At 64.4% G+C, this 12448-nt stretch overlaps 3 protein-coding genes and 1 long non-coding RNA gene across 9 annotated transcripts in view; 1 reads left to right on the forward strand and 3 right to left on the reverse strand.

Annotated features, from left to right (window-relative positions):
• Positions 1-1781: 1781 nt before the first annotated feature.
• On the reverse strand, positions 1782-4550 carry RASSF7 (Ras association domain family member 7). The gene is made up of 6 exons (XM_039221524.1): positions 4468-4550; positions 3686-3816; positions 2786-3498; positions 2522-2650; positions 2358-2442; positions 1782-2277 (listed from the first exon to the last, which is right to left on the reverse strand). Exons 2-6 carry the CDS (start codon positions 3807-3809, stop codon positions 2246-2248), a joined length of 1083 nt encoding a protein of 360 aa, XP_039077455.1. The 5' UTR covers positions 3810-3816; positions 4468-4550; the 3' UTR covers positions 1782-2245.
• A 90-nt stretch (positions 4551-4640) lies between these two features.
• Positions 4641-10986, forward strand: LMNTD2 (lamin tail domain containing 2). The gene is given in 15 exon segments (XM_039221523.1): positions 4641-4835; positions 6438-6645; positions 6719-6871; positions 7254-7341; positions 7466-7621; positions 7890-7961; positions 8043-8131; positions 8476-8768; positions 9175-9277; positions 9347-9527; positions 9611-9730; positions 9820-10016; positions 10340-10511; positions 10513-10593; positions 10722-10986. Coding segments are annotated over 14 exon segments (2025 nt in total). The 5' UTR covers positions 4641-4835; positions 6438-6457; the 3' UTR covers positions 10854-10986.
• Positions 4846-6469, reverse strand: LOC120223414. 4 transcript variants are annotated; one of them, XR_005526289.1, is made up of 4 exons: positions 5705-6469; positions 5215-5349; positions 5018-5121; positions 4846-4910 (listed from the first exon to the last, which is right to left on the reverse strand). It is a non-coding gene; the product is annotated as an uncharacterized LOC120223414 (long non-coding RNA). The 4 variants fall into 4 exon arrangements; XR_005526288.1 differs by having other exon boundaries at positions 4878-5121; positions 5705-5850; positions 6151-6469; XR_005526290.1 differs by having other exon boundaries at positions 4878-5090.
• A 309-nt stretch (positions 10987-11295) lies between the features above and the next one.
• LRRC56 (leucine rich repeat containing 56) overlaps positions 11296-12448 on the reverse strand; it is a 21621-nt gene continuing 20468 nt past the window's right edge. For all 3 annotated transcript variants that reach the window (XM_039221475.1, XM_039221477.1, XM_039221474.1), the window contains one exon: positions 11296-11788. In XM_039221475.1, the coding sequence (XP_039077406.1) occupies positions 11445-11788 (344 nt within the window). In that variant the 3' untranslated portion in view covers positions 11296-11444. The remainder of the gene's footprint in view (positions 11789-12448) is intronic.

Below are 12448 nucleotides of genomic sequence, written 5' to 3' on the forward strand. Positions count from 1 at the left end.
TTAAAGCTCAAAAGTAAACTTTCCAGGAACTCCAAGGTTTGCTTTGTGATTTGAAGCACTTCTGGCAACTTTTTGGGGATGTGGGATTTTGTCCATCTGGAACAACCAGAGGAAGGTTCTGTCCTTTTCTCCACCCTAAGAGCACAGGTGCTAGCTGAGGACCCCTCCAAGGTTCAAAAGAGGGCTCATCAGCTTCCTCACCCAGCAGCAGACCAGGGACAGGTCCCTGGCAATGGCTTCTGAACAGGTGTTCCCTGAAAACACACAGGAAACGGGGTGTGCAAAGTCTGCAAGCACCAGGCCTACTTCCCTTTGGTCGGTGGGAAAGCACATGACCCCGGGAGGTGTGGGCTCAGCCCCAGATGGCACCTGGCTTTGCCCTCTGCTGGCCAGTGTGCTCAGCTTGGGAGATGACACTGTGCTGGGGCTCAGGCCAGGTTCCCAGGGGTATGCCCAGCCCTTCCGAGCACAGGTAGGGGCTGTAGGTGGGGAGAGCAGACTCATTAAGCCTGGTGCTGATCACCCATAGCCCCAACCCTCCCACCCAGCACACGACACAGTCAGCATTTGCATTCCAGACTATACCCCGTGTGCCCATTTGCTTAGCCCTGTCCAGAATGGGCTGCTGTGAGGTGCGCAGCGAGCTCAGTGAGCTCAGGTGGGAGCATAGGTAGGAGTCAGGTAGGGCTGGGGGCTTTGGAGTAAGGAGCCCCCTGCTGCTGCCTGGCCTGTCCATTCGCTCCCTATCCTGTTCCACTTCCTGCCCAGTCCTAGTTACTCCCCCCCACCCCACCCCCAAGCTGTGCTCTCAAGGTAGCATTGCCTCCTGGTGGCTTCCTTGCTCCTTGTACTCAGGACTTTATGTCCTCTGTGGTCAGCCCCAAAGGAAGTGAGGAACACCAGGCTCGGCTCGGGGGCCACTCCAGAAGGCTGAGTCCATCCCACAGTTGCCAACCCCCAAACTCAGCACAAACACCCCCATCGTCTAGGACGCCCCCGTCTCCTATTCCCCACACCTGTAGCTGCACCGAGCACCTGGGTTCTGACCACCACACAGAGCTCCAGTCTTGGCCACTGTGCTCAGAGGTGCGACATGCAGCCCACCACAGGACCAGGACCGTGAGCTAGACATCACTCTGCCCTAATTCTGAGTCCGCAGGTGCACAGCTGAGGCTTTGCGTCCAACTGGAAAGCAGAGGGGCCCGTGGGAAGGCTGGCCAGCCACACCTTCGTGGGGCCTACAAAGCTCCTCTGGGCAAAGCTGCTTCCTTGACCTGGCCGACCAGGAGTCTGGGGACCTGCCCCCACAAGCTCTCAGTAAACCTGATAGGCAGGTCTGGCATGTCCTTGAGTCCTCATGTCCAGGAGCTACCCCAGATGGGGTGCCAGTTCCTGCTACTGGTGAGGATTGGGCCAGAAGAGGAGAACCAGGCAGGAGAGAGATCCACACGGGAACCCAGGCCGGGGCTGAGGCTGCTGCAGGCCCCATACTGTTCAACTTTCAACCCCGGGCCTGGGCTGCCAAGGAGAGCCTGGTGTGTGTGTGTAGGGGGAGGGGGTGGGGATGTGTGTGTGTGTGCGAGCACAGCAGCCTGAAATGTGAGGCCCCCCAAGTCCCAGCTTTGGGCCCAACTGAACACGTGTCCCTGGGAGACGCCCTTCTTTCTCAAGAGCCCTGGTTGTGGCCAGCCTCGGGTAGTCTGGGGGTGCTGCCCAGTGACCCCAGCCAGTCTCAGCTTTAGTCCCCAGACACTGACTGGTGCAAGCTCAGGACACACTCGAGCCATTTGGGGTAGTTTATTGAGGTTTTAGGGTCAGGGTACCGGAGGCAGCACACCCATGTATGTGCTTACACGCGATGAAGATACCTCCCACGTGCAAGCACACACCCACAGCTGAGCAGTGTCCACACATCTCCTGTTCCCAATAAGGAGCGGTGGCCTTTGGGGCCTAGCAAATTCTGAGCCAGCCATGCTCCCTGCTTCTCCAGGGGGCTCGGCAGACTTGGCAAGTACTAGGGCAAGCATCCTCAGCCTCCCCGTGCCCCCCAGAGCAGAACCCCAGGGCTCTGAGGCATTCTGTCTCAGGCCCAGGGCACCAGGGCTTCCCAGTGCATGGGGAAATGAACCCTCTGGATCCCCTGACGCCGCTGTTGTCCAAGTCGGGCCAGCCTTGGCGCCCTCGCTCGTGTCATTGGAGCCCAGGGCTGGGCTGGCAGCGGACGTCCATTCTGGGGCAAGAACTGCTACCTCCAGGAGTTCTGCCTCATGGGGACAACTGTGGGGAGGACACAGGCTGAGGGACTGAGGAGGCCACAGGAGAGCCCGACCCACCCAGATTTCAGGGGACAGACATACTCTCTGGGCTCAGGCTGGACATCAGAGCAGGACTCTGGGAGGTTCTTGCGAAAGACTCTTCTCTGGTCAGAGGCAGAAGAAGATCCTATGGGAAGAGCAGTTCAGCTTAGGGCTGGGCCCAGCCTCCCCCCTCCCCCCTGGCCTTCCTCCAAAACCACTCTGACCTGTGTGGTGGGGGGGGGCCCGTCTGGCCGTGGGGGTGGTGGCGGGGCAGCCCCCGTCTGCTGGATGAACTGCTGCAGGTTACACTGGCGAAGCTCCCGGTTCAGCTCCTCTAGCTCCTGGGCCTGGGCCTGGGGCACAGGGGATGCTCAGAGGACACAGCCACAGGGCTCCATGGCCTAGTGCTCCCCCTAGTCAGACCCTGACACCCCCAATCTGCCCACACTGGGGATGTCAGCAGGGGCTCGGGGGCCTGGGGGGCTTACCTGCAGAGCACGCTCAGCAGCCTCCAGAGCCCGGCTGACCAGGGCCAGGCTGCCTTGCACCTCTGCACTCTGTCGCTCCTGGGCAGCCAGGTCCTGGCGCAGGCGTTCAGTTGCAGAGGCTGTGGGTGAGGGGGGCCCAGGGGCCTCTGTGGCCAGATGTAGTTCAGCCTCCAGGGCACGGGCCTGGGCGTCCAGGGCCTGCAGCCGGGCCGCATGCTCGGCAGTGGCGGCGCTCAGGGCTTGCAGGCGTGCCTGCCCCTCACGCTCCCGCACCTGCTCCCGCCGGAGCTCCTGCTCCCAGAAGGCCTCCTGACCCAGCTCCAATGCGTTCCTCTGCACCCTTCGCTCCAGGCCCTGCAGGTCTGCACAGGAGCCTGGCATTGGTGCTATGGGGGCCACAGCCTCCGGCAGCGCAGGGATGGGGGCCAGCCCAGGGCACCCAAGACTGAAGGTCAGTGCTTTGCGGGGCTCGTGGCCCAGGGCTGGTCGTGGCTTCGGGGGGAGGCTGGCCCGGACTGGGCAGCGTTCGGGAGGTGGGCAGCTGTCTGAGGAGGGCCTTCCAGCGAGGCTGGGCCCTGTCCGCCTCAGGACAAACTGGACATCACTGGCAAGCTGTCCACAGGTAGCCTGGGCACCCACTGGACACTCCTGGGGCAGCAGCTGCCGTTCCTTCTCCCTGAGACGCTGCACGAGCACAAAGCGGCCCGTCTGGCCTGGGGTAGGAGGAGAGGGATCAGCCTAGATCCCCCCCACTCTCCATCCACCTGGCTTGAGAAGTTGGGGGAGAGCAATAGGGATCAGCAATCGGTCCCACCCACCCCCTTGGTGGGGAAAGGGGCCATAGGAGCAGGCCAAACCTCAGGCGCACCTGTTGGGCCATCTGTGCCCGAAAGGACTCACCTATTGCTTGGGCCAGCGCGATGACCACTTCCTGACAGGTGGTCTGCTCTGAGACCCCACAGACCACGCGCTGTATGCCGTCCACCCACACCTTCAGCTCCATGGCTGCTAGTCCTGAGAGCATCCCTGTCCTGCACGGAGGATGAAGGCCACAGGGTCAGGTCCTCAGGTCTGGCTTGGCCCTCCTCTCTTCCCTCAGAACTGGCTCAGGGCTACTGCCCCCCTGACGTCAGCCCTGCTCTCCTGTGCCCAGCCCCACCCGTAGGCCACACATTCTTGGGGTAGTAGTCAAGACCGCCCTCCCGCCCCCCGCAGGGGGGACCAGTCCGCCCCCCAGGGCCACTGTGAGGCTCCTCCACGGCCCAGCCTCCTCTCGACTCTCCCCAGTCCCGGAACGAAGCCAATCATTAACCAGATCCAGGACTTCCTGCCTCCCCAGTCACCTGGCTCGAAGGGCACTGCCCCTCCCGCGGGACGCCGTCCTCAGGCACCCAAGGGCGCCCTCAGGAAAACACGGCTTCCCGCTGCCATGGGAACGCCCCCTCGCCTGCGACGCAGACCTCGGCCCTCCGGAGCCACAGAACCGCGCCTGGGCGGTCCCTGCCGGCGCGGGCAGCCCCCTTCCCGCTCCCGCCAGCCGCCGCGCTCGCAGTCTCTGCGACGGGGGCCGCTGCAGGTGCGGCGGGGTCCCCCGCGACAGCCCAGCCCTCGCCCCTCCGTCGGAGTCGCAGCCCGGGGCCGTGGCCCGCACTCAGGAGGATCTGGGGCCCGGCGCTCCTCACCTGGGCGCTCGCCGGCCTCCGGGACCCAGGCTCGAACTGGCTGCTTTCCGGCGCCCGGCGCCGCCGCCGCAACCTGCCGCCTCCAGCGCGGCGGGCGAGCCTCGGCCCGCCGCTCCATTGGCCTGCGGCCCGAGCGCCCCGCCCCGAACGTCCCCATTGGCTCCCACCGTCGCCCCGTCCGCTCTGCGCCCACGCCCATTGGTTACCTCTTCTGCGCCCCGCCCCTCCCATTGGCTCCCCGCCCGCCCCGCCCCCAGCGGCGCCCAGGTGTGGGCGGAGCTCGGCGGCGAGGAGGGGTGGGCCGAGCCTGGTCCACGCACGCTTGAAGACTGCGAACTACGCGGAAGCGCGTCCTGGGCCCGCAGGCGGTGCGTGGGACAGGTGTCCGGCTCCGCTCCTGGGCCGACCTCCTCAGAAGCCTCCGATTCTGATGAGTCTCTTACCTAGAGAGGGAGCACCGGCCTGGGACCCCGCAGCTTCTGCGCCCAAGAGGGGCAGCGGGACCCCAAGGCCAGGGCCCCACCGACCCCGCTCCCTCAGGGGGACGCACAGGGGTCGGGGAGCCGTGAGCCCCCGTGGGAGGGAGGTGGAGCTGGCGGGCCGCTGCAGCCAGGCTGGCAGTCCTGGTGTGGGGAGAAGGTCGCCTTGAAGTTGCTGGGAACAAAGCAAGACATAGACCCTGGGCTCTTTTCCCCCACCCCTGCCTGCCCCCAGTGGGTCCCTGTGCCCCCTCGAGGGTGGACGTACGCGGGCACACTCCGGCCTGGTAGAGCCCAAGCCAGCTCAGCAGCCAGGGTGCCTCACAGCCTCAGTGCTGTCTGTGGACCAGGTCTGCCATGGGGGTCCTCTCACCAGCCTGTATGCTCCCCAGCACGGGAAGTCCTACAAAAATGTGAAGTCGAGAGTCATAATGAATGAAAGATGAATGAATGAAAGAAAGTGGGGTCAGGGGTGAAGGCTGGAGGGCATTGGTCTGTGTGTCAGATCTGGTGCTTTGTTTTTGTTGTGGGGCACAGGGAACGGTTGTCATGGTTATGAAAGTGTCCCCAGGGCTCCCTAAGATGACCCAGGTGGTGGAGATGGACTGGGGCAGGAGAGGCTTCTCGCTTGGGGGTCAGGTAGGTGGGCATCAGCCTCTGAGGGCAAAGAGACTGTGGGAAGCACTCAGGAGGGGCTGACTGCTGGTTAGAGTTCAGAAAACCCCCATACACAGGGCAGCAATCCCCCCAGTACCCACCGAGTGCCACAGTCAGAAAGTCAGGCTGGGCTGGTACACTGAGTGTGTGGCCCTGGAGGCCTGGCTGGCCACTCTGTGGTTCCTGGGCCTCCTGAGGCTCGCTGGCCAGCAACCCAGCCTCTTACCGCGTCTCCTTCAGGCTGGACCTGGAGGTGGGCCCAGGGTTCACTCAGGGCCCTGGCTTGGGGTCTCCCTGGAAGCTGCTGGTAACAAACAGCCCCTCCCCTTTTGGTGCTGGTATCCATGGCAACACTGTAAAGCCTTTCTTTCCCTAGGCCTGCTTGGATTTCAGGCCTCAGGTGAGTGTTGAGGGTAAGCCCCTGGGTCTGGGGGCATCACAGGCAAAGGATTAGCACCTCTAGGGACCCTTGGTTTAGGCTGAGAGGCAGGACGTCAGGTCCTAGAGAGCAAGGGTGACAGGGAGACAACAGGAAATGTGCAAATACCTCGGTGACGTGTTGCTGGGGGGGATCTGCTGCCTTGTCCTGGTCAGAAACACACAGATATGGACGCACATGTGGCTGGCAATCTGGTGTCCTGTGGGGCGTGCATGTGTGTGCGCGCGCACACACACACACACACACACACACACACACACACACACAAGGGTGTTTTTGGAGTGGTACTGGCTAGGGCTGTCAGACACAGACACACACTTGTGGCCATGGAAGGAGAGCCCCATGCGGTACCTACACATGGGACACAGGGATCACAGCCACACTGCCCATCTCAGCTCCCTCAGGAACATCAAGAATGGTCCCTGGGCCTCGCCAAGAGGCTGAAAAAGCCGAGAAAGAGGCTCCCTTATCTCTGGTGGATCGAGAGCCGGCCAGTGGGCACCCAGAGCCTCCAGTTGGCACACCCAGAGACCCAGTGGCTCCTACATGCCTACAGGACACCAAGCCCAGCTCCACGCCCGTGGTCTCCTCCGTCCACCAGCAGTAAGGAAGAGAGGGAGGGATGGTCAGCCCGAGGTCAGGGCCTGATCAAGTGACAAGGGTGCTGGCATTGCAGGTTGGCCCCTGAGTCCCTGGACCCCCGCACCCTGCGGCTGTTGTGGGGTCAACGGGAACTGGAGATCCAGGCTCTGCGGTGGACCATCCATAACCGCCAGGATGCCCGGCATTGCCACATCCTGTATGAGGTGGCTGGACTTCCAGCTGAGAGGTGAGCAGCAAAGTGCCAGCCCTTCAGCTCAACCCAGCCTCTGTCCTTGCCTGAACGGGTTTTTGTTTGACCTCATCCCCAACCACTGGGGCTGACCAACACTCCCACCTGATAATTACCCTGACTTTTGCCTCTAGCTCTTATCTCTACCTGACCCTGAAAAAGTGAATATACTGTAAACCTGCCCAGACCCTAATTCTAAATGTGTCGACGGTCGCTGAACCTAGAGCCGACCTACGACCCAGACCTCTCAGAGCCTGGCCTGGCCCAGCGGGACTCTGTGCCCTTAGGCCCCCAATGTCAGCGAAGAGAGTCCCTCCTTCTCCCTTCCTTGGCTACTGACCTTGAGGTGGGGGCTGCTGAGATGGCCGCTTCCTCCCAGGAGCTCACGCAATCAGGAGAAGTCCCTGCAGAGCCAGGTCCAGAAGCTGACTCTGGAGTTGAAAGAGCAGAAGGAACAGGCCCAGCTGGTGAGGAGCAGGTGGGATCAGGAGATGGGCAGGGGGCCAAGCTGGGGTGAGAATCACGGGCCAGGTAGGGGTTGGCCTCAGGGGTGGGGAGAAGGCCCTGCCCCACGTGCGCACCGTCCTAGAGCAGAAGTCCCAGCTGGAGGAGCGGCTGCAACAGGCCCTGAACGCCATGCAGCGTCTGGAGGCGGAGCTGGGGGCCTTCCAGAGGTCCTGCCTCCTGCAGCTGGCCCGCTCGTCCTGGGTGGGCCGCGTGCTGCGATCTTCCACGGGCAGTGTGGAGGTAAGCCCCGCTCGGCCCGCCCTCCTGCCTCCCGTGCCCTCCCCAGCCCTCCTCGGACTTCCCTTGGATGGACAGCGTGTCCCCTCCAGGCTGGTGCTTCTGCCGGGGGGGCCCTGGCCTCCCTGGGAAGCCTGTCCCCCCAGGACCATGGTAGAGGGCAGGGAGGACCCCCCTGGTTCACACAGCAGATGTGTGCCTCGGGCGCTGGTGAGGTCAGAGAGGAGAGGCCCTTTCCCCCAGCCCGCTGGCCTCCACGCCCCTTCTGTAGGTGGTAACTGCAGAAACTCTGATGGATGCCAGTGACCTCTCTGAGAACGATCAGGTCCCCTCTACTAAGGAGGTAAGCAAGGCCCCCATGTGCTTTCGTGGCTCTGTGGCCCTGTGGGAGCGGAGGGCCACATTCCTGTTGCTTCGTGGCCAGGGTTTCCGGCTGGAGGACGTAGACTGGAACAGCATTGCCCAGCGGTATCCCAACCTCCTCAGCAACATCGAGTCCAACTCAGATCAAAAGTAACCGTGCTGGTCCGGGACTCCTGCAGGGGTGAAGGGAGGAGAGGGCGTTCCTTGGCATGTGTACGCCAGGGTCCGAGAGCTACCCTTAGTGTCCCCGGACAAGTCGCTTACACCTTCCAAGGTCAATTCTCTGATCTACAGGATGAGCTGAAGGGGGAAGGGAAAGGGATCCTGAGCCATCACAGTCCATCTATGAGCCTTTTCCCCAGGCTGGGTCCCAGGGACTGGAACCACAACTCGGGGTACCCCACCCACCTTGGGGAGGTTCCATGGGGGCACGGCTGGAGGCCAGAAGCCAAACCCAGCAGGCAGCAAGCAGATCAGCAGACTGTGGCCTGCAGGCACCCCCGGCCCCTGCCGTCCCCGGAGGCCCCGCTGTGGGACCAGTGGGGCCCAGAGCTGCACGGAGAGCACACGGAACAGCGTCTCAAGAGTGTGGAGTGGAGTTCCCTGCCCTTTGGGGGCACCAGCAGCTCGGGGGGCACAGGCTCCGACTCCAGCAGTGGCCGGCTGGCTGTGCCTTATCGCATGCACAAGGTGATGGGCCACCCACCCTGCACTCCAGGCCACAGTTCTGAGCCAACAGAACCACACTGGAGGAGGTTCAGCAGGGAAACACAGGCACAACCTGAAGGTGGGGTACAGCGGGTCTCCCCTGGTTGCTCCCCCCAACCCCCACTGTGAGGCTGGGATCTCTGCCCAGAGCCCTTAACAACCTTCTCCAGCAGCTTGGTCTTCACAACAGCTCGGCACAAGGCCACTGGGGCCTCCCCTGCCTCATCCCTAGGGGTTAGGGTGGCCTTGGATGATGGGTGCTGCCTCTGCTGCACTCTGGCCCATTTCCTCCCACCCCTGCCTCAGTACTTGGAGCTGTCCCTCTCTTCTCTCAGCCTCCAGGGCCGTCCCTCCTGCTCTGGGTCTGAGCCTTGGAGCTGTTCCTCTCCCACATGCGTCCTCAGGGCCTTGCAGGTCAGTCTGACCTGGCATTAGATGTCCCCAGAGGACGCTCCATATGGAGGTCCCCTTTCCGTTTCTCACAGGTCTCTCCGTGGGTCCCTGGAACCGACCTAGTAAGACAGTCCAGACAAAGGAGTCCTGTGTAGATTCAGAGCACGGGCATCCCAGACACCGCCTCCATGGGAGGTAAGGGGGTGACGTGGGCGGGGGGTGCCCAAGCCTCTGCGGTGCCTCTACTGTCCCTGCTCCGCCTAGCTCCTGCCTGAAAATCGTGGCCGTGAGCCGCAAGGAGAGGTTTGTGCGCGTCCTCAACCAGTCGCTAGAGGAGACTGCTGACCTGAGTGGCCTCATGCTGCAGCAGCTCCTGCACGGCTTCCCCGTGTGCATGTACCGCTTCCCGCCTGGCACGCTGCTGGCGCCCCGGCACCACGTTACGGTGCGCCCCGCTCCCCGCGAACCCTCCTGGCCTCTGCTCCGGCCCCCCCCACCCCTCACCCCGCGCCCTGCTCTGTCCACCAGGTTTGGGGAGAGGGGCCTGGCAGCACCAAGAAGCAGTCACCTTCATCCATGGGCCGAGAGCCTGTCTACTTCCACTCCAGCCAGGGATGTGTGACTCTCCTCCTGAACCCCAAAGGCGAGGTCAGTGCTCGTCTTAGCCAGGGATGTGGTGGGTGGAGAGCCCGGCTGGCTGGGGGTGACCGCTGTGCCCCTCCCGGCTGGCCCCGCAGGTCCTGAGCGAGCACCCAGCCCGCCACTGCGTGACCCCCGTCTCGAGGATCTTCACTGACAACACCGACTTGTCCATAGACCGCTTCCCGCTCTCCGAGGCCGGGCTTGGGGCCGATCCCTGGGAGCAGAGGCGCCGGCCTCAACACACGCGCGCTGGCAGGGTGTGGGGGGCCCAAGCCAGACGCTGGAGGCCCGGGTGGGCACTGCGGGTCCCTCTCTCCAATCCCTCCCAGGCCCCAGCCCTGCAAAAACCTTCCCCCCAGACTCCCTGCTAAGGACCATTCCCTTGCCTCAGGTCCAGTCCCCTCGGGGGCTGCTCTCCACACTGGTTCCCGTGCAGGACCCGCACCCGCCTCCCCAGGTCCCGCCCCGGCCAGGCCTGCCCCCCAGGAATTCAAGAGCGCTCCACGCCGCGTGCCCTGCAGCACCACCCCCGCCTCCCCGCCTCCCCAGGTCGCTGCCCTTCCCGGACTGCCCTTCCCGGGGCGGCTCCGGGCCTCAGACTCTCCTGCCCCCCAGGACGCAGGGCCTCTTGCGGCCCCGGAGCACCAGCAAGCTCCCCCGCCCGCGAGAGGTGCCCGCGCCGCCCCAGGCCGCCGAGACCCGCGCGCTGGGGCGCCTGCCCGCCTTGCCCGGTGAGCGCCCAGGGACGCGGAGGGCAGGCGGGCGGCAGGGGGTGTGGAGTCCGGCCCGACCCGGCCCCGTCACTGTCCCTCGCAGAGGCCGGGCTGTGCCTGGAGGACTGCGGCGCTAGGAAGGAGCACAGGGTCCAGGTGAGCGCGCGCGGGCCCAGTCCCCCCCCCCCCCCCCCCCCCCCCCCCCGCGGGCTCCCCCGCGCGCCCCGCCCCTGCGCCCCTCCCGCCCCGCCCCTGCGCTGCTCAGGCCTCGCCCCCCCCCCCAGGTGTGCCGGAAGAGCGTGGACGGGGGCTGCCCGATGGTAGCGCTGTCGGTGCAGAGCACGGCTGAGAGCAGATACGGCTTCCGCTTCCTCCCCTGCCCGCCGGTCACCGCGGAACCGAACGCTCGGGTGTAGGGGCGGAGGGCAGCACGGGTGGGCGCCCAGGGCCGAGGGGCCGCGCTGGGAGAAAGTCGTGGGAGGCCAGCAGTGCCATCTGCACAATTTATTGAACCAACGTCGCCTACGAAGTAAACCGCATTTATGTACACCTGAGAGTCCGTAAAAGGATTCGCTTGGTTTCGGGGTGCCCTGCCCCAAGGGAGGGGCACTGGCTGCCCGGTCCCTGCGTGGGCAAGGACCCGCACAAACCCCCCAGGGTTGGGGGGTGCTGGCTGCACCTCGGCCACCTCAGCCTGGGCCCGCCGCTCCGAGCAGTCCTCCTGGGAAGGCCAGGCCCCATGGAAGGGGTGGGCAGTGCGACCAGCCTTGGGGAACTGGGCTCCTCTATCCTGGGCTCTTCCTTGTGCCCACCCCGGGAAACCCCAACCCCCCACTCCCCTCCACCAAGAAGGGTCCCTCTTATGTCAAGCCTATTTCCCACCCCCCAACACACTCATCAAGATGCTCTGGGTTCCATAAGGCCAGAGTTCACATGGGGCTCCCACCACCACCCGGGGCTCCTTGACCCACAGTCCAGGCCAGCTTGGCAGTGGGTGGGGGTTTACACTAGGGGTGGGATTGGGCTGGAGTGATAGGGTTCAGGTGCGGCATGCACCGGAGGCCTGGGGGTCCGGCTGCTGGCTCTGGGGCTGGCTTTGGGCCTGGACATCCTTGGGCTGGAGGGTTTGGGCCCGAGGTCATCTCCAGGGTTCTCAGAGCTGTCACCGCAGCTAGCCCCTGACCCAGGCCAGGCCCCTGACCCAGGCCAGGCCTCAAGCTGCCTAGGCCTCTGAGCCTACGCCTCCTGAACTGCAAGTCTGTGGACCCCCAGGAGCTGTTGCTGGAATCTGATGGCATGGGGAACTTAGGGGGAGAAGGGATCAGGTTACAGCCCGAGGTCCTAGAAGGCTCTGGAAAACAAAGAAAGAGAGCTTGTCAGACAAGGGGCCGCACAGGAATCACTAGGTGGGGCAGGGGTCACCACAGCAAGGTGGCTGTGTCCCCTGAGGCTCCTCCCCCAGCCCATCACCCCCTCAGGGCGACATCCCTTCTCCTCCACCTCCCGGGGAGGCTGTGGCTCTGCAGCCCCCTGACTTCTGACCGTGCTGGGGCCACACCCACTTCTCGGCCTGCAGAGGCCACAAAGCCTGGGCTCTGGCTTTAGGTCACTACGTTGCATCACCAAGAGTGGCCCTGGGCCAGTGCCTAGTCGTCTGCTGTAGAGTGATGCCCTGGCACTCGCTGCCTCAGGGCAGACTGGGCAGGGTGGCCACGACGACCGAGTGCCTCCCTGGATGTGGCCTGGAGTGGGAGGCCCGGGTACCCCTCTGTCCCTGAGTCCTCACTGTTGCCACTCCCCCCGCCACCCCCCCCAGTGCCTAGTCGTCTGCTGTAGAGTGATGCCCTGGCACTCGCTGCCTCAGGGCAGACTGGGCAGGGTGGCCACGACGACCGAGTGCCTCCCTGGATGTGGCCTGGAGTGGGAGGCCCGGGTACCCCTCTGTCCCTGAGTCCTCACTGTTGCCACTCCCCCCGCCACCCCCCCCCCCCGGCTGCCTGGCCTGTCCTCC

The sequence above is a fragment of the Hyaena hyaena genome, unplaced genomic scaffold, assembly GCF_003009895.1.
Source record: "Hyaena hyaena isolate Hyena2069 unplaced genomic scaffold, ASM300989v1 scaffold_989, whole genome shotgun sequence".
NCBI lineage: Eukaryota > Metazoa > Chordata > Mammalia > Carnivora > Hyaenidae > Hyaena > Hyaena hyaena.

Bases quoted from the DNA above. Each gene is read 5' to 3' on its own strand.
- RASSF7 (XM_039221524.1), bottom strand. From the start codon at position 3,809: ATGCTCTCAGGACTAGCAGCCATGGAGCTGAAGGTGTGGGTGGACGGC. The intron at 2,651-2,785 runs GTAAGCCCCCCA...CCTGTGCCCCAG, and splicing joins CTGCTGAGCGTGCTCTGCAG to GCCCAGGCCCAGGAGCTAGA. The intron at 2,278-2,357 runs GTATGTCTGTCC...TCCTCCCCACAG, and splicing joins GTCCAGCCTGAGCCCAGAGA to TTGTCCCCATGAGGCAGAAC.